This window comes from Hemitrygon akajei, chromosome 9 (genome assembly GCF_048418815.1).
Source record: "Hemitrygon akajei chromosome 9, sHemAka1.3, whole genome shotgun sequence".
NCBI classification, from domain to species: Eukaryota; Metazoa; Chordata; class Chondrichthyes; order Myliobatiformes; family Dasyatidae; genus Hemitrygon; species Hemitrygon akajei.
Window position 1 is genome coordinate 140558036 of NC_133132.1, and position 21435 is coordinate 140579470.

The 21435-nt window shown below is 39.0% G+C and overlaps 1 protein-coding gene across 2 annotated transcripts in view; it reads left to right on the forward strand.

Annotated features, from left to right (window-relative positions):
• LOC140733582 (exostosin-1-like) overlaps nt 1-18287 on the forward strand; it is a 453577-nt gene extending 435290 nt beyond the window's left edge. For both annotated transcript variants that reach the window (XM_073057124.1, XM_073057122.1), the window contains one exon: nt 13154-18287. In XM_073057124.1, the coding sequence (XP_072913225.1) occupies nt 13154-13339 (186 nt within the window). In that variant the 3' untranslated portion in view covers nt 13340-18287. The remainder of the gene's footprint in view (nt 1-13153) is intronic.
• Nucleotides 18288-21435: the final 3148 nt, after the last annotated feature.

Below are 21435 nucleotides of genomic sequence, written 5' to 3' on the forward strand. Positions count from 1 at the left end.
CCTGGGTGTCAAGATCTCTGAGGATCTAACTTGGTCCCAACATATCCATGTAGTTATAAAGAGGCAAGAGAGTGGCTATACTTTATTAGGAGTTTGAAAACATTTGGCATGTCAACAAGTACACTCAAAAATTTCTATAGTTGTACCGTGGAGAGCATTCTGACAGGCTGCATCACTGTCTGGTATGGAGGGGCTACTGCACAGGACTGAAATAAGCTTCAGAAGGTTGTAAATCCAGTCAGCTCCATCTTGGGTACTAGCCTACAAAGTACCCAGGACATCTCTAGGGAGCAGTGTCTCAGAAAGGCAGCGTCCATTATTGAGGACCTCCAGCACCCAAGGCATGCCCTTTTCTCACTGTTACCATCAGGTAGGAGGTACAGAAGCCTGAAGACATACACTCAGCGATTCAGGAACAGCTTCTTCCCTTCTGCCATCTGATTCCTAAATGGACATTGAATCTTTGACACTACCTCACTTTTTAAAAAAATATACAGTATTTCTGTGTTCACACTTTTTAAAAATCTATTCAATATATGAAATTGATTTACTTGTTTATTTATTATTTTTTTCTCTGCTATATTATGTGTTGCATTGAACTGCTGCTGCTATGTTAACAAATTGCACGTCACGTGCCGGTGATAATAAACCTGATTCTGATTAAAGACAAAAGCAAGAATGTAATGCTGAGGCTTAATAAGGCATGGTTCAGAGCACACGGAGCACTGTGAGCAGTTTTGAGCCTCTTACCTAAGAAAATATGTGCTGCCATTGGACAGGGTCCAGAGGAGGTTCACAAAAATGATCCCAAGAATAAAAGGGTTAACAAATGAAGAGCGTTCGGTGGCTCTGGGCCTGTACTCACTAGAGTTTAGAAAAATGAGGGGGAATTCAGCCAGTGCCTCTTCCCCAGGGCACCACTGCTCAGTACAAGAGGACATGTCTTTAAGGTAAGGGGAGGGAAGTTCAAGGGGGATATTAGAGGAAGGTTTTTCACTCAGAGAGTGGTTGGTGTGTGGAATGCACTGCCTGAGCCAGTGGTGGAGGCAGATACACTAGTGAAATTTAAGAGACTATAGACAGGTATATGGAGGAATTTAAGGTGGGGGGGTTATATGGGAGGCAGGGTTTGAGGGTCGGCACAACATTGTGGACCGAAGGGCCTGTAATGTGCTGTACTATTCTATGTTCTATGAATCTCACTGGTCTATTAAATGTTGACAAGCCTAGATCGAGTGGATGTGGAGGGAACGATTCCTATAATGGGGAAATCTAGGATCAGAGGGCACAGCCTCAGAATTGAGGGACATCAATATAGAAGAATACTGAAACAATTTCTTTCATCAGCAAGTGGTAAATCTGTGGAATTCTGCCACAAGTGGCAGTACGGGCCAAGTACTGGGCACATTTAAGGGGGAGGTTGATAGGTTCTTGATTAATCAGGGTATCAAAGGTTATGGGGATAAGACAGGAGAATGGAGTTAAGAGGGATAATAAATCAGCCATGATGCATTGGTGGAGCTGACTTGATGGGCCAAATAGCCTAACCTGCTCCAACATCTTATGTATCACATGCCTATTTACATCATTGCTGCATGCCTAGCAACCATGTGTAACCAGTTGCTATATACTGACACGCAGCTCAGTGTTACTTTGCACATTGGAAGGTGCTGTTCTTATCTCCAATCTATTTTAAAAACAATTTTATCATTTGCTACATTCAAAAAAATGTGCTACGTGGTTCAGTTTCGAAGCCACTGCCTGTAAAGCCAGGGAGTCATTTAATAGATACTTTTCAACACAGAAAATAAGTGATTAAATAAGAATGAATTGCCAAATGTCTAAGTGAGTCACATAAATAATATGGATCATGTAGTATTACAACTTGTGTAGCAACAATGTGGTCTTATTTTTCAAGAGTAAGAAGAAAGCATACTTACAGTTTAGAAGCGAGGATAAGAAAGAGGTCTTGATACCTATAAGATAGCCAGAAAGGAGGTTAAGAAAGTATTCAGCAGAGCTGGAAGGGGACATGAGAAGGTTTTGGTTGGTAGGATTAAGGAAATTGTCAAGATATTCTACACTTGTGAAGAATAAGGGGATGACTAGAGTGAAGGTAGGACCAATCAGATAAAAGAGAAATCATACCTGGAGTCAGGAAAAGTCAGGAGCTCCTTAATGAATACTTAGCTTCAAGATTCACCATTGAGAGGGACCTTGATGAATGTGAGGTAAGCTTAAAACATGTCATGATTAATAAAAAAAAGATGTTCTGGAATTTTTGAAAAACATTAAGATAGATAAATCTCTGTGGCTGGTTGGGATATACCCCAGTTTACTGCCAGAAGCGATGGAGATTGCGATGCCTTTGCCGATGATCTTTGCATCTGCACTGGCCACAGGAGTAATACCAGAAGATTGGAGGGTGGCAAATGTCATTCCTTTGTTTAATAAAGCTAATAGGGATATTCCTGGGAATTAAAGATTTGTGAGTCTTCCATCAGTGGAGGACAAACTATTGGAGAGGACTCTTAGGGACAGTAATTACAAACATTTGGAGAAGCAGAGTCCAATTAGAGATAGTTAGCATGGCTTTGAGAGAGGTAGGCAATGCCTTACAAGCCCGATTGATTTTTTTGAGGAAGTAACAAAACAAATTGATGTAGGTAGAGCAGTGGATGTGGTGCATATAGATTTTAGTAAGGGGTTCAACACGCTTGGTATGCTCATTTAGGAAATCAGGAGGCATGTGACCCAGGGGAAATTGGTTGTGTAGATTTGGATTTGTCTTGTCCACAGCATGTGGTAGTAGGTGGAGTGTATTCTGCCTGGAAGACCATAATTAGTAATGTTCCACAGATATCTGTTCCGGGGTCCAACAATAGGATATTGATAAGATGCAGAGCTGGGCTGAGAAATGGCAGATGGAGTTCAAAACAGAGAACAGTGATACATTTTGGAAGGTTGAATTTGAAGGAAGAGTACAGGGTTAATGGCAGGATTCTTATAAGTGTGGAGGAACAGAAAGATCTTGGGATCCTTGTCCATAGATCCCTCAAAGTTGCTGTGCAAGTTGATAGAGTGGTTGAGAAGGCATATGGTGTGTTGGCCTTCATTAGTCAAGGGGTCGAGTTCAAGCTTTTCAAGGTAATGTTGCAACTCTATAAAATTCTGATTAAACAACAAAATTGAGTTCATTTCTGGTTGCCTCATTATAGGAAGAATGAGGAAAGCTTAGAGAGGACGCAGAGGAGATTTACCAGGATGCTTCCTGGATTAGAGAGTATGTCTTCAGGAGAAGGGTTAAGCGAGCTATGGCTTTTGTCTTTGGTATGGAGGAGGACTTGTCAGAGGTGTATAAGATGACAAAGGGTATATATATGGACAACAAGCACCTATTTTCCCAGGAGATCAAAGGCTAATTATATGAGAGGGCATAATTTAAGGCAATTGGAGTTAAGTAAAAGGAGGATACCAGAGGTAGGTTTTTCACACAGAGAGTGGTAGGCACTGCTAGGGAGGTGGTAGAGGTAAATACGTTGAAGAGACTCAGGCATATGGAATAAAGAAAACTGGATAGCTATGTGGAAGGGAAGGGTTAGATTGATCTTGGAATAGGTTAAAAGGCCGGCACAAAAGCTGTGAAATTCTATGTTGTATGTATTGCTTCGTAGGGTTTCATAACACTATCAATAATGAGTTTAGAAGAATCTGTGGCTTCTGAGAAAGATGAAAACTTGCAGAAATTTTCAATGCAACTAAATTATTTCAGGTCTAAAGATAGTCCTTGCAATATTCCTTTTTTTCAAATATTTATTTCTTGCCTGACTTGAACCATTACTTGGATATTCTGAATCCATCTTTGCCACTATTCAAATCCAATGATTCCACTGCCAAATATAAACTGATTTATGAAAGGAAGTACAACTATGGTACCTTCTTAGTTTTAAATAAGCTTGAGCAATTGAATAAACTGCCTTGAATTACTACTAAACTAATCAAGATAATATGACATTTCAGATTTTAGAAGCACAGTTTCTGCCAGGGAAATGTGAAGTTTTTGAGTAGTTTGTTTATGGTAAAATGTATCAAAGATTATATTATAATTCCTTCAAAACTTCAGACTCAATATACTTCAGTAGTCCATGTATGCAAATCACATGGACACCTTAATGGGTTTTTTTCTTTTCAGTGAATGGGGTTATATTTTTCTATTGTTCAGTAATACTTATAAACATTAGTAATGAAGAAGTTTGGAGTCTTGATGGAAAAAGTTTCAATGAACAGAGAAAATAACATTTTAATTTATATTAATGTATTAAGGTCTATGGGGAAAATAATTAGAGTTATTATGCAATACATGCCATTTCTATTCCTTTTTGGTCTAAGTGCAAGAATATATAGACTAAAGTAGCCATTGTGGAATCAATCACTGAAACTAGGCAGCTAGTGATACAAGTTATTCTTTATGGGGAAAGGAAAGGACAACCATTTGTTCACGCTGGAGTAGAGAGTGGTAATGTTAGTCAGGGGTCCTGATCAGCGATCGGGACGGAGTCTGTCCTTCACCTACTCTAACAGTGCATTCTTCTGTGTGGTGGTGCGCTGGAGCAATGGCATCAACAGGCTCAATAAACTGATTAGAAAGGCTGGCTCGGTTATAGGAGTCAAACTAGACATACTGGAGGTTGTGGTAGAACGAAGGACCCTACGGAAAATCCTGGCAATTCTGGACCATGTTTCTCACCCTCTGCATGCCACCTTGGCTGAATAGAGGCCAAAACAACAGAGCAGCTCCAAAGAGCTCTATATAAACTCATTCTTACCTTCAGCCATTAGGCTCTATAATGAGTCAACCTATAGCTGGGGAAGTGATGACCACCCGCCCCCCAACCCATAGACTGTTATTTACCTCTGCTTACCAGCAGCTCTGGTAAGCTCTGTTTACCACAACCTACTATCGCGGACACCCTGTGCAATACTATCATCACTTATCTGAACAGTATGAATGGGCACCCAATACTGTATAACATGACAGTATTTCTTGCACTACCATTTTAACAGTGTGAACTTGGAAATCTTGTAAATCTAGTACATCTTATTTTTAAGGTAACTTATTTTTACTTTCTTACTTCACTTCTAATACTTGTATATCTGTGCACTAGTAATGCTACAGTGGCATTGTAATTTCCTTTGGGATCAATAAAGTATCTATCTAATCTGGATAACAGATTATAAGAGGATCAAGATGTCCTGATTTTCCTCCTATTCCACCTTAATACGTTGTTCATTGTGGCTACCCTGTCAGCTACAGGTGGTACTGCTGATCGCCATTCTCTCCAACAATTATATACATTTTCAAGGTGACTGAAAGAGCAAAAAAGTAAGGAGCCAGCATCACATTCATGGGGTTATATAATATTAGGCCTCGTCACAAAATAAAATGTATAAGTTCAACCTAACCAAAGTCCCGTTGTTTACAACAAGAGCCAGTAACCCAGTCCATGACATTCTAGAAGCAATCTATTTTACAGCAACTTAACAAATTATATTTTAATTTCAACTCTGTTATTGCATTCTTTGAAATCTCTTCATTGTATTTGCAGTCAGCTTCTTTGAAGTGATAGAATCTTTGAAATATTTGTGTAATGATATAGATTTGCATTGGGTAATTGTTAATTATAGCTATTTAATTAAAACTATTTGGTACTAATGTCTTGGCAGGATACAATATCAGCAGGTATGAACATCTTCAGGCACTACTGTGAGCAAAGAAAATCTAATGTGATCCTAGAAGATTTTACTATGCTTTTTTCATTGCTAACCAGAGCAAGATGTATCACTGAAACATTTGCAAATCTGGGGCTCTGCCTTAAAATTCCACTTTTGTTGAAAATAAAGCAACTCCAACAGTGGATTGAAGGGCAGCTTCCTAATGACAAAATGCATCCTTGGAGCCCTTTGCAAAATATTATCTATTGAGCAGTCCACAGGGGCAAATTCCACCGAGGAAGCACACTAAGGCAATCTAATTAGAGATATCAAATAAATTGAATGTGGTCTTGCATGTGCCCTGAGCAGTCAAAAACAAAATAAATTACTCCTAAAACATGGCCAAAGTAGCTTTTCTAACTTGTCCAATGCTTTTTTTTTTACTATGTTTTCCGAGAGCATTCCATTGTAAATCTTGTGTTGATTCACAAAATAATTATGCACAGCATAGGCAACTGCTTACCAGCCTTGCAAATACACAAAGCATATCCATCTTTGCAGGATACCAAACAAATATCCTCACACTTTCAACCATCAAATCCATTTGAGCTGCAGGCACAAAGCAAACTGCCAGCAAAGCCACGATTAATATCATCCTTTGCAATCAGTCTGTCTGTATGACAATGCACACAATCGTAATAAAGAGGAATCAAGGGCAATAAATCACTGTGACCTAGCAGATTGAGTGAGGATTACTGAGATCTAACTAGAGAAAAGTTAGGACTGAGTTTTAAACATTTCAGAGATTCACAACTAAAGGAAAGAGAGTATGAAATAGAGTGGTTAATCATGTTAAAGGTTATATAACAGAAGGAGAAAACTTACTTTGTAATAAGTGAACACAAACAGAATCTATATTGACAGAGATAAAGAATAATAAAGGATCAATATGACTAATTGGAGTAATTAAGGGAGGAAAAAGTAAACAAATTATAGAGAATTACAAAAGAAAATCACAAGGGATTTCAACAACCTTAAAATTAATAGGCTGGAAGAGCTAAGTAAAAAAAAGGTAAGGGCTGGCTTTGTAACTCTGAAACAAAAACACCATGGGACAATTAAGAAAGAAAGATACTGGTCTGGCAGAAAAGGATTTTAAAGTTGAAGTTTGAAGAAATCATAAACCAGCAAAAGCTGATTAAAACTTTATAATGATAAGTAACTTCTTGAGACAGGATAGTGAACCTGTGGAATTAGTTGCCATGGACAGCTGTGGAGGCCAAGTCATTGGGTATATTTTGGCAGAGGTTGATAGGTTCTTGATTCATAAGGGTATCAAAGGTTACGTGGAGAAGGTAGAGTATGGGGCTGAGGGGGATAATCAATCAATCAGCCACAATGGAATGCTGGCACAGATTTGATATAAGACCATAAGACATGGAAGCAAAATTAGGCCATTCAGCGTGTTGAGTCTACTCCGCCATTCCATTATGGCTCAGCTCAGATCCCACTCAACTCCATACACCTGACCTCTCACCATATCTTTTGAATGCCCTGACCAATCAGGAAATGATCAACTTCTACCTTAAATATACCCAAGGACTTGGCCTCCACTGCAGTCTGTGGCAGATCATGCCACAGATTCACTACACTTTGGCTAAAAAATTTCCTCCTTGCTCTGTTCTAAAAAGTCGCCCCTCAGTTTTGAGACTGCGCTCTCTAATTCTGGATACCCACACCATAGGAAACATCCTCTCCATATCCACCCTAAATAGTCCTTTCAACATTCAGTAGTTTTCAATGAGATCCCCCTACATTCTTCTAAATTCCAGTGAGTATGGTCCCAAGGCTGCCAAACAGTCCTCATATGTTAACCACTTCATTCCTGGAATCATCTTCATGAACCTCCTCTGGACTCTCTTCAATGACAACACATCCTTCGTTCTGAAATATGTGTCCCAACACTCCAAGTGTGGCCTGACTAGTGTCTTATGAAGGGTCAGTACTTTCTCCTTGCTTTTATAATCAAGCACTTTTTCCATTGTAATAGCAATGGCACTCATTCCTGCTCTCTGATACTCGTGGACCTTTGGCCCACTGCTAGTGTCTTCCACAGTGAAGACAGATACAAAGTACTCATTAAGTTCACCTGCCATCTCTTTGTCCCACATTATTACCTCACCAGCATCATTTTCCAGTGGTCCAATATCAACTCTCACCTTTTTACTCTTTATACAACTGAAAAAACTTTTAGTATCCTGCTTTATATTATTGGCTAGTTTGCCCTCATATTGCATCTTTTCCTTCTTATAGCTTTTTTAGTTTCCTTTTGTTAGATTTTAAAAGCTTCCCAATCATCCAACATCCCACTTACTTGTGCTACCGTATAAACCCTGTCCTTGGCTTTTATGCAGTCCTTAACTTCCTTTGTCAGCCATTGTTGTCTACCCCTGCCACTTGAGAGCTTCCTCCTCTGTGGGACACATCTATCCTGCACCTTGTGAACTATACCCAGAAACTTCAGCCACCTCCGCTCAGCCACCATCCCTGCCAGTATCCTCCTCCAATCCACCTGGGCAAGCTCCACTCTCATGCCTCTGTAATTCCCTTTATTCCATTGCAATACTGATACATGTGACTTATACTTCTCCCTCTCCGATTGCAGTATGAATTCAATCATATTATGATCACTGCCTCCGATAGGTTCCTTTACATTAAGCTCCCTAATAAGAACTGGATTATTACACAACACCCAATCTAAGATAACCTTTCTCCTTGTAGGCTCAAGCACAAGCTGTTTTAAAAAGCCATCTCATACGCATTCAACAAATTCCCTCTCTTGCGATGCAGCTCCAACCTGATTTTCCCAAATCTCCTTGCATATTGAAGTCCCCCATTACAATTGTGTCATTACCTTTGTTTTATGCTTTTTCCAGCTCCCTTTGCAATCTCAACCCCACATTTTGGCTGCTATTTGGAGGCCTATATATGATTCCCTTAATGTTTATTCACCTTTGCAGTTTCTTAACTCTACTCACAAAGATTCAACATCCTCTGACCCTATGTCACCTTTTTCTAAAAATTTAATTGCATCTCTTACCAACAGAGGCACTCCACCGCCTATGCCTCCCTGCCTCTCCTTTCAATACAAAGTATATCCTTTGATGTTAAGCTCCCAACTATGGCCTTCTTTCAGCCATGACTCAGTGATGCCCAAAACATCATACCATGTGCCATGAGTTTGTCCACCTTATTCTGAATGCTACGCACAGTTAAATACTGCACCGTCAGTCCTGCATTCTTCACCCTTTTGAATTTTGCCTCTGTGGTACAATTTAACTTTTTGCTCTGTCTGCATTTGTACCCAATCATTGGCTTGTTCTTTCTTACATTCATGTTACATCCATTATTTACTTGTAAACCTGTTTCCTCATCCTCAGCTCTATCATCCTTGTTCCCATCCCCCTGCCATATTAGTTTAAACCACTCTCAATGGCTCTAGTAAACCTGCCGCAAGAATATTGGTCCCCCTCTGATTCATGTGCAACCCGTCCCGTTTGTACAGGTACCACCTGCTCTAGAAGAGGTCCCAATTATCCAGGAATCTGAATCCCTGCCCCTGCTCCAATTCTTCAGCCACACATTTATCTACCACATCATTCTATCCTTATCCTCACTGTCACATGACACAGGCAGCAATCATGAGATAACTACCCTTAAGGTCCTGCTTCTCAGCTTCTTTCCTAACTCCCTGGATTCTTTTTTCAGGACCTGCTCCCTTTTTCTGCCTATATCATTGGTACCAATATATACCACAACTTCTGGCTGCTCACCTCCCCCCCCCCCCCACCTTTTCAGGATATTATGGACACATCCAGAAATATCACAGACCCTGGTACCTGGGAGGCAAACTACCATCCATGTTTTCTTTTTGTGTCCACGGATTCATCTATCTGTCCCCTGACTATAAAGTCCCCTATTACTGCTGCCATCCTCTTCAGTTTCCTATCGTTCTGAGCTACAGAGCCAGACTCAATGCCAGAGGCACAGCTGCTGTTGCTTCCCCCAGGTAGGTCCCCGCCACCCCCCACCCCCCACAACAGTACTCAAAATGGAGTACCTGTTGTTGAGGGGGACAGGGGTGCTCTCCACTATCGGACTTTCTCCCTTCCCCTCCTGACAGTCACCTATTGATCAGTCTTCCTGTAGCCTTGGGGTGAGATTTCCCGGTAGCTCCTGCTTCACTTTCCTGAACAAGCTGAAGATCATCAAGCTGCAGCTCCAGTTCTTTAATACAGTCTCTAAGGAGTTGCATCTTGATGCACCTGGAGCAGATGTGGCCATCAGGGAGGCTGGAAGTCTCCTGGAAATCAGAACAGAACACTGGCTCTGTAGATGTACACCCTATTCTCTCAAGATTTAAATAAGAAATAAGGAATGAACTCGCCTACTTACCTTGCCTCTGCCTGTTCTCATCGAAGCCTTGTTGAGCCAAAGCCTTACTACTCTGCCTCAGACTACTCCAATGACGACCGCTCTGCTAGGTATTACCCCTCTTTTATAGAGACTGGGTTTTAAAGATCTTCACCAGACCAGACAGGAATGCTTCTGTTACGTCTGTGCAGTACTCCAACCAGTGACTCCCGTCGATAAACTTCTTCCTTATGGTCTCATCAAGTAGTTTATAGAAATAGGCCACCAGTAAATATGAGAACAAAAGTATAAGACCTTTTAAATTACATAAAAAAGAAGAATGGAATCAGTAATGGGGAGGAACAAATGGCAGAAATGTTGTATAAAAGTTTTGTAATTGGCATTGTCATACTAGAATCAGGTTTATTATCACTGATATGTGTCATGAAATTAGTTGTTTTGTGACAGCAGTACAGTGTAAAACATAAAAATTTGTTCTGCAGGGGTTTCAGAAGAAATCCCTGCAGAACGTCACTGGTCACTGACCTCCAGGCAAAATACATTCCTTCACCCCTGGTAGTGTGTTTCATTTACTTACAACACTCTGTATTAAAAAAAAACTACCTCCAATATTCCCCCTATACTTTCCTCCAATCAGCTTAAATTATGCCCTCGCTTATTAGCCATTTCCACCCTTCAATAAAGGTGCCGGCTATCGACTCTATCTGTGCCTCGTATCATCATATATACCTCTATCACAAGACCTTTTATCTTCTGTCACTCCAAAGAGAACAGACTTGACTTGCTACCTTAATAAGACATGCTCTCTAGTCCAGGCAGAATCTTGGGAAATCTCCTCTGCAACCTCTCTAAAGTTTCCTCCTTATAATGAGGTGACTAGAACTGAACACAATACTCCAAGTGTGGTCGAACCAGAGTTTTATTGAGCTGCAACATTGCCTTGTGGTTATTGAACTTAATCCCCTGACTAATGAAGGTCAACACACCATGCACCTCTTTAATCATGCTTTGAATTTGCACGGCAACTTTGAGGGATCTATAGACGCGGACCCCAATATCCATGTTCCTCCACACTGCTAAGAATGCTGCCATTAACCTTATACTCAGCCTTCGAGTTCAAACTTCCAAAGTGTATCACTTCACACATCCTAAATTGAACTCCATCTGCTGCTCTCAGTCCAGCTCTGCTTTGTCTCAATGTCCTAGTGCAACCCATGATAACTTTCTACTATGCACAGTACCACCAATCACTGGACCAGAGAGTGAAAGTGTGATCATGGTAACATCAACCTCATTTTAAGAACAACTGAACCTCACAAAGATGCCTTGGTTTTGTGCTTACATAAGAAATTTTTAAAGAAAACAAGATTTAAACAAAGGCTTTGAAGAATTCAGTTTTCAAATAGTTTTGAATCATACACTCAGTGGCCACTTTAGTAGGTACACCTGTACATCTTATTAATGCAAATAATTTATCAGCCAATCATGCGACAGTATCTCAATGCATTCAAAGCATGCAGGCATGGTAAAGAGATCTAGTTGTTCAGACCAAATGTCTGAATGGGGAACACACACAAAATGGTAGAGGAACTCAGCACGCCAACAGCATCTGTGGAAAAAAGTATAGTCAATGTTTTGAGCCCAAAATGTCGACTGTACTTTTTTCCATAAATGCTGCCCAGCCTGCCAGGTTCCTCCAGCATTTTGTGTGTGTTGCTCAGATTTCTAGCATCTGCAGATTTTCTCCTGTTTGTGGCCAGAATGGAAAAGAAATATAATCTAAATGACTTTGACCTTGGATATTTGTTGGTGCCAGACGTGGTAGTTTGAGTTGAAACTGCTGGCCTCCTAGGATTTTTATACACAAATATCTCTAGAGTTAACAGAGAATGGTACAAAAAACAAAAAAAAACATCCAGTGAGTGGCAGTTCTGTGAGCAGAAATGCCTTGTTAATGAACGAGGTCAGAGGAGAATGGCAAGTCTGATTCAAGCTGACAGGAAGATGACAGTAACTCAAATAACCACACATTAAAACAGTGGAGTACAGAAGGGCAACTCTGAAGTGGATGGCCTACAGCAACAGAAGACCACGAACATACACAGTGACAACTTTATTAGGAACCCTTACTAACATAGTGGCCACTTGGTGTATTTAGCATTTTTATATGCTTTCCCAGGATGTGGACCAGTGTTTGCAGCATTAATTGTCCATTCCTAATTACCCCAAATTAAGAAAGCAATAATAATCAGCCACTATGGGTGCTTATTGGTGTCTGAATTATTTTCATGTTATACATAGCACCATTTATAAAGGTTAGAAACAGATAATGAGATTTCCAGGAGTCACATCGCGTAGCAATCAGAGTACATTTGATGCTTTTGAAATTCCAAGACAGTCGTGATCAACCACAAAGTTATTTTAACTTTCATATTGATAAAGATTGTGACCACTAAATGATGTGCATATTTGTGCTGCTGTTACCATCCATAAGGACATAAAGATATTCTCTTAAAGATTAATTATCTCCACTGAAATCCATAGCACATTGAAAATAATATTTTACAATGTTTACCTCATGCTCTAGTGCCATAAGAAATGTCAAGATAATCCATTCAATGACAGATCTCCATACAGAACAGATTCTGGAATTGAAAATTATTTCCAGCAAGCTTAAGAGCAGGATGGTATAGTAAGCTAGTCTTGCTCTGCAGATTGTACAAACATTGTAGTTACCAAGGTAACAGGTTAGATATCATATTTTCCTATTTATATTGTGCTCCACACCATGAATTATTATTTATGTAGAGCAATCCATCTTGCATTTTTCCTATTTCACACTTATAAGGTATCCCATATAGCACTAGTTTAAATCTCTTATCTAGTCCTTTGAAAATTTAAAGAATTATAAAGAGAACCATTTTAGATAACATGTTTTCTATGTTGCTCTGTGTGCTGTTGCTTGTATTTTTAATTTTCATGTCTTCACTTTGCATTTTCTCCTCAGGGATCAAAGACTTCCCGCTGGGCTGATCCAGATCACTTTGCACAACGCCAGACCTGCATGAACACTTTTGCCAGCTGGTTTGGCTTCATGCCTCTCATTCACTCACAAATGAGGTTGGATCCTATTCTTTTCAAAGACCAAGTCTCCATCCTGCGCAAGAAGTACAGGGAGATTGAACGATTATAGAGGATCACTGGACTGTTGTACTTAGAAGCTTGTGGGATTTGCCTGATTTAAAAACCCCCAAATAACTCGATGATGCTGTAGTATCAAACAACAATCATGGCAACAATATTATTCAACTTTCTGGGGACCAAACAACAATGACCTTTGTGCAGACTAAAAGATTGGTGCGAGTTTGGCTTTTGTTCCCAATCTTATTAATGTTTTATTTTGTCTATTCAGACTGAAATCTCTGACAATCGTGCCTAATCTTTGCAGATTTTAAGGATAAACAGCACATAGCAAATTCGTGGTCAAAGAATGTACATTTTCTATTTAAAGCTTGCAAGATGATTGAGAAGTTCAGCTGAATACAAATTAGGTTTCTTTTTGCTTCTTTGTCTAATTGTTGCATCTTATGTTTTAATTATTTCCATGTGTGGCATTTGTATCCTGGTCAAAATACATCCAATAAGAACATAAAAGAATATTGTGCATCAATTAAATGTTGTTGCACATCATGGCAGGTAATTTAAAGCAATTCTCAATAATGCCCGGTGTTGTCTATTTGCAATTATACATCAGACTAGTTTGAAAAAAGCAAGATGAACAGGTATTGATGGCTGATTTGTACCAGGTAAATTCTAAGTTGGATAAAACTATTACTCTGGAATAACAACGTTATGTGAAAATATTGCCACGATCAGAATTTGATACACTAACGAACCAGAAGCAGAAATCAGTATCAAATAACATTATATTTTGATATAGCAATTACTATTCTTAGTATATACAATTTACAGTATTTCTTGCTTTGTGATCTAAGTAACTACAATGGGTAAGACCAATAGGAATGCCCTGCAGCCCTCTGCTTTCAGTTTCTCATGGTTCCACATCAATAACATGCTGAAAAATTATCCAAACCCTGGGAATGCAGCTTAAAAATAAGTACATCATAAATCCAAAATGAACAAGTCAGATTTGAAAATGCATGGTCCAAGGCTGCTTTTGCTAACAGAGGTTGAGTACCCTTTATCCAAAATTTCAAAATCCAAAGATAGAGGGATGCAAAATTATGTGGGGTACAGATAGGTCAACTGCAAGCAGGCTTTTTCTACTGAGATTGGGTGTGACTACAACTAGAGGTCATAGGTTAAGGGTGAAAGGTATAAAGTTTAAGGAGAACATGAGGGAAAAGTTCTTCACTCAGTGAGTCATTAGAGTGTGGAACATGTATGCTCAATTTCAACATTTAAGAGAAGTTTTGATAGATACGTGGATGGTAGGGGTACGAAGGGCTATGGTCCTGATGGGAGTAGGCAGTTTAATTGGCTTGGCACAGACTAGATGAGCTGAAAGGCCTGTTTCTGTGCTGTACTTATCTATGACTCTATGAAAACCTCCAAAATCTGAAATTTTTTTGAACGCTGACATTATGTCACAAATGGAAAATTCCACAAGGCACTGGGAAGCTTCCCAGGCAATGCACAGATTTTGGTGCATCACAGACAGTTCTGAGAAGTGATGTCATGAACAGAAGTTAATGAAAAATAGAAAAACACTGCATAAAGAATAAAGACCTCAATCATGTATTGAAAGAGTGGATTCATCAGCGTCAGAGTGAACATATGCTGCTTAACGGAATGCAGATCATGAAACAAGCGAGGATCTATCATGACAAACTGAAAATTGAAGGCATTTGTGAATATTCAGCAGGCTGGTTGCAGAAATTTAAGAAAAGACACAGCATTAAATTTTAAAGATTGACGGTGATAAAGCGAATGCTGATGATGAAGCAGCAGAAAAATTCATTGGTGAGTTGGCCAAGATCGTCGCTGATGAAAATCTGAAGTATAAGAAGCATACCGGTAGCACATAAATTTAGAGTCAGATATAATGGCGATTCCAAAATCTGAAAACAATCTGAAATCCAAAACACTTCCAGCCCAAGTATTTTGGATAAGGGATACTCAACCTGTATTTGTAACGATCAGCTTGTCTAGGTGACTGGTTGTTTGCGAGCTGCATTCGTTTTCATTCTTTCATCAAAGCATGTGGATTAACTTTATGAATTTATTCTGTCTCTCTGCAAAACCTTTCAAAGAAAAATACCCACAAGATTCATTTTAAATTTGGTTTTACTAATAGGTGATAATACTAGGAAATAAATTCAATACATAGATGGCACTTTATGATGCTACTGGCTTTTCATTATGAATGTATATTATACCCAAATGCCAGTATGAAGCATCCACATGTTCATTTTGCTTTATCACTGACAAAAAGATTTATCATTGCTATAATTGTACCTCTCATAATGAGAAATTGTTTCCTTAATGCAATAGAAGTAACAAAGTTATGTATCATGTATCATTACTAAGTAATAATTCAATGACAAAAATGTAGCATTACTGATAGAAGTCCCAACGCACGGTTTTGACTAAAGTATCAACAATTCTTCCCCCATCCCCCCCCCAATACTTCTCAACCCACTGAGTTCCTCCAACAAATTATTTGTTGCTTCATTACTGACAGACTTTTGGTTTAATTTGATCAAATATATATTTGCATAAAAATCACGGAGCAGCAGAAAAAGTTGAAGTTAACTTTATTGGGTTGCTATTACATCCACAACCTTATATCAATCATGTCAAATCACATTGGTGGAGGATATATTCAAGAGAATTTCTTCTGTAAAATGTATCTTTGGTGTAATCTGTAGGTGTTAATAACCAATTGTCTTTTCATTTATAAACAGTAGCCAATGGGTCATGTTTAATCAGTTTACATCACTGTAATGAAACTGATAACTAAATTGTTGATTCCAACCTCATTTCCTTCTAAACCTGTTTCCTGAATTAATTGTTAGTTCTTTTTGTCAATCTCAACATTATTTATTGAATACGAATTTAATCACAAGGACCAATGTCCAAAAATCAGCTTTGAAATTCAGTTTACTTTTTTGACTGATGAGATTATTTCCTTTGAGTTGCATCTCTCCAGTAGGGTACTGACTGGTAACTTCTCTTGCAATTAAGACAGACAGAATTTAACGGTCATGGGTTTTCTGGTCAAATCCTGTCACTTTCAGGGATCGTCTTGGGGACTTTTGGTTTGGTAAATATATACAGTGAATATGGAAACGTGCATGAGAGTCTCAAAGAAGCACAGTTGCCATCATGTTGTGTACTATTAGTTAAGAATGGAAACACAATTTTAGGTCTCAACTTTGAATACACAAGGATCAGCAGATTTGGGTGGAGTGGGCTTGGTGAGCCAACCATAGAGAGGCCTCTGCAAGCACACTCAGACCAGCAAAGAAGCAGAGGAAAAAGCAGTGCAGAAAGAAACAGTAGTCTCCAAGCTGCTTGATTACTGCCTTCCTTCTGCTTCATTAAGATGTTGGCCCCAATCCAGTTCAATCCTCCAGCAAGCAAGTGACTTCAGGCCTACTTGGGGACCATTTCCTTACTAGTTAGTTGTCCCACTCCCTCAGACAGTTTAAAAATCCAAGTAATCAATTCATTCCTCAGCAACTGCAGTAGAACTTTCATACAGAAATCAGCAATGGCACAGCTTGAGCAAACATTCTGTGCAAGTGGCTGCTACATGGACAGTGTGTTTCCAAAAACTCACAAAGGGACAGTTATATCCTGATAATATGTATATTCTGCATAAGCATGCATTAATAACTGGAACTACAAAGACAAGTAATTGAATACCTACCAATGCAATTAGGTTAAGTCTTTCTCAGAAGCAATCTTTGCAACCCTAATTATTGCTTTATTTTTGGAAAAGCATTTTAAGCTTAAGAAAGATAAACCATGGCTTGCATTTTCACAATTGTTTTATTTTTCTTTAAGTTGTGTTCCTTCCTGCTGACTATCTTAACCTTCCACTGGCAGGATCTGATTTGTTTTCCCGTTTGAGCTTCCATTTATCAGATCAGCATCCCGAGCAGCAGATCAGTATTGTTTCCTGATTTAATTATGCATTAGTTTTAATATTTAATTCTACATTGTATGTACATGATTAGCTATTATTGATATTAATTCATTACAGAATTTGTACAGCTTCTGGTTTCTGAGTAACTATTAATTTAACAGGTTTAGATCAGCAGGGTGTCCATTCTTGATAGTGAATTTTGATGGAATAATTTTAAAATGAACTGGAAACTGAATTAAATTTGGGGTTATGACAGTTCCAAATTAATTTTTGGAACGACTATAGATGTTTCTTAAATTAGAATGTGCACTGCCGCACCCAAGCCATATGCTGAAATACTATGTTAGAATGGTTCTCAGAAGTCAAAAACAGTATCAACATGTTCTTGCACAGTCTATGCATCTGAGGCATATAAAGGATTGTCATCGCAGGATGAGTTTGAGAGCGAATCTCATTTAAAGGTATTACTGTTCATTTTAATATTTGAAGATACAATCAAATATTTTCTCATTTAGGTTTTCCCTGACTGCAGAACTTAAATGCCACTGTCCATCTCTTGCTTTGGTGAATGTTTTAAGTATTTTCTTGCTAGATTTGTTCATTTTGAATCTTTTATGAGTTGTGCCTTTGTTGAGCTTTATTTCACTGTGGTCTGATTTTATAACATGCTGGGCTATTAGGAGTCCTGACAGATATGCTGTTTGAGATTTCAAAACAAGCAATGATTCCCTAAGCCAATTTTAATCCCAGGTGAGCAAGGATGAGATCCATCAACAGAAAACCCTTTGAAATATTGGGTTCCACATTCACATTCTTGCTTAGTCTGGCTTACAGCAAACCTACCATTGCATGTGGTCAAATTGCAGTGCCGAATCAGGAGGTGTGAAATGTAACTCAACTTCCCACTTTGCTTATGTAGAGCAAATTGCAGAAACTTTTTAAATATGGAAACAATAAATATTGTAAATGCCAATTTTCTATATATGACTTAAATTGTTGAAATAAAATGATCTTTTTCTAAATCAAAGTTCAAAGTTCAAAGTAAATTTATTATCAAAGTACATATATATCACCATATACAATCCTGAAATTAATTTCCTTGCAGGCATTCACAGTAAATTCAAGGATCACAATAGAATCAATGAAAGAATGCACTCAACAGGACAAACAACCAGGGTGCAAATACAAAAGAAAAATATAAATAAATAAATACACGATACATATCGACAACATGAGATAAAGAGAGGAAGAGTCTTTGAAATAAGTCCAAAGGCTGTGGGAATAGTTTAATGATGTGGTGAGTGAAATTCAGAGAAGAGATCCCTTCTGGTTCAAGAGCCTGAGCTGAAGAGAACCATTGCTGAACCTGGTGGTGTGGGTCCTGAGGCTCCTACACTTGCTTCTTGATGGCAACAATGAGAAGAGAGGTGTGGGTGGATGTCCACAATGATGGGTGCTGCTTTCCTGCGACAGAGGTCTGTGTAGATGTGCTCAATGGTGGGGAGGGCTTTATCTGTTATAGACTGGGCTGTATCCACTACTTGTCATAGGATTGTCAATTCAAGGCCATGATAGATAGATAGATAGATAGATAGATAGATACTTTATTCATCCCCATGGGGAAATTCAACTTTTTTCCAATGTCCCATACACTTGTTGTAGCAAAACTAATTACATACAACCAGTTGATGCAACCAGTTAATATACTCTCCACCACACATGTATAGAAGTTTTAGATGTCACACCAAATCTTCACAAACTTCTAAGGATGTGGAAGCACTGCCATACTTTCTTCATGATTGCACTTACTTAAGAGCCAATTTCAACCAGGGCAGATCCTCTGAAATGCTAACACCGAGGAATTTAAAGGTGTGGACTTCTGATTTCCACAGTGAGGCCTGGCTCATGGACCTCTTGTTTCTTCCTCCTGAAGTCAACAATCAGCTCTTTGGTCTTGCTAACATTGAGTGAAAGGTTGTTATTGTGACACCACTCAGCCAGATTTTCAATCTCCTTCTGTCCCAACCTTTGATTCAGCTAATGACAGTAGTGTAATCAGCAAACTTAAATATGGCATTCATGTTCAAGTTCAAATTTAATTATCATTCAGCCATATGTAGCCTCCATGCTATCCAAGACATCTTCAAGTAATAGTGCCTCAGAAAGGCAGCATCCATCATTAAGGACCCCACTACCCAGGGCATGCCCTTTTCTCATTGTTACCATTAGGAAGGAGGGATAGAAGGTAGTTTTTTTTATTTTCTGTTTTTGCATTACTCATTTTAAGTTAACTATTTAATATGCATGTAATACTTACTGTAATTCAGTTTTTTTTCTATAATTATTATGAATTATATTATACTGCTGCCAGAAAGTTAACAAATTTCATGACATATGCCAACGATATTAAACCTGTTGCTGATGAATATCCATAAATACAGCCAAATGAAACAGCGTTATTCTGGAGCCAAGGTGCAAAACACAGTTTGAACAGTTACACGCAGCACAAGGCACATATAAGATATTGGAAAAATACAGTCACACAAAAAAATAAATAGTCTAAAATCCTGAGTCCATGAATGTTGTGGCAGTCTGTAGTTGAACACAATACAGTTTGACTTATGGCAAGCAAATACCGGGGGATGCATCGACTCTCGCTTGGACCCTGCACCACACCACTCTGACACCTCTCCCCTGAGCAGCTGTAAGCAGATGGCTCTGCAGCTTGAGGCCTAGTCCTCACTACAACCAAGGTGATGCAGCTCCCCTGCCAAGTCCACAGATAAATCAGTTGTTATGTACCAGCAGCAATAGATCACAAACTGAGAAAGGTTTGAATGTTAAAACCACTGTATTTATTAGTATCTACTCAAAATACAGAAAATTAAACAAAATAAACTGAAGTTAACAGTGTTATGTGTGTGTGTGGCTCCCAAACTGCCAAGCTTAGGAACAGTTCTCAAAAGTCTTAAGATGGCAAACCAGAAAGGTCCAGTAATCCATAGGATAAGTGAGGGGAGGGACTGGTAAATCCACGTTAAAATGTAGAGAGGGGCGATCATGAAGAATTTCACAGGTTCCCTGCTGGGAAAACGAAGTAACAGTCCCCGGAGATCTTATCCGTCGAGTCGTCCCGAAACCCACATAGAAATATCACAAGGAGACAGTCACGGAATATACCCTAGCACAAGTGGTTACCACATAACATACCTGAAACCATGTAAGGGTTAACAAAAGTGGTCATCACAGGGTAATCCAACAAAGTCCACGTATCGATCACACGAAGTGACAGTCACACATCCAATGTGTACTGTATGCCGTTGGTTGACCCAATCCTTTGGGCTTGGGAAAGTATTAGACTTTACCCATTATCGTAGCAAGCTGTTCCTGCCCACAATCCAAAGCTTCCACTCCCTCTCTCCCCCCCCCCCCCCCGTTTTCCTTCTTCTGTAAGTCCCAGCGGTCTGTCGCAGCTTGTTATACTGATGTCATAGTCCAGCCTCATCCAGGCATTTTAAAGTGACACCTACAGTAAGTTGTCACGTAACACCTCCCCCCAAAAATGGGAAATTTGGATCTGTAAGAGCAAAATTTTAACTGCAAACTACAATATGTTAAACAGTACATTTACAGTTACCATATAGCATACTACAGACTAATATAACATATTGCAGAAGCATATACAAATAGTAAATCCCACTTCACCATTAAAAGTATATCGCAAACTTAACATCTGGAAAGACAGTCGACAATTATATTATCCCTGCCTTTAACGTGAGTTATCGTGAGATCATACTCCTTCAAAATCAAACTCCAATTCAACAACCGTCTATTTGTGTTTTTCACCTTACTCAAAAACACCAGTGGATTATTATCTGTATAAACCACAAGTGGTTCCTGAGCTGGGCAAACATAAACACCAAAATGTTGCAAAGCCAGAATAAGTGATAATAATTCCTTCTCTATGGTGGAATAGAGCGTAGAAGGTTGAGGGGGGATTTGATCGAGGTATTTAAAAATTGAGAGGGATAGATAGAGTTGACGTGAATAGGCTGTTTCCATTGAGAGTAGGGGAGATTCAAACGAGAGGACATGATTTGAGAGTTGGGGGCAAAAGTTTAAGGGAAACACGAGGGGGTATTTCTTTACTCAGAGAGTGATAGCTGTGTGGAATG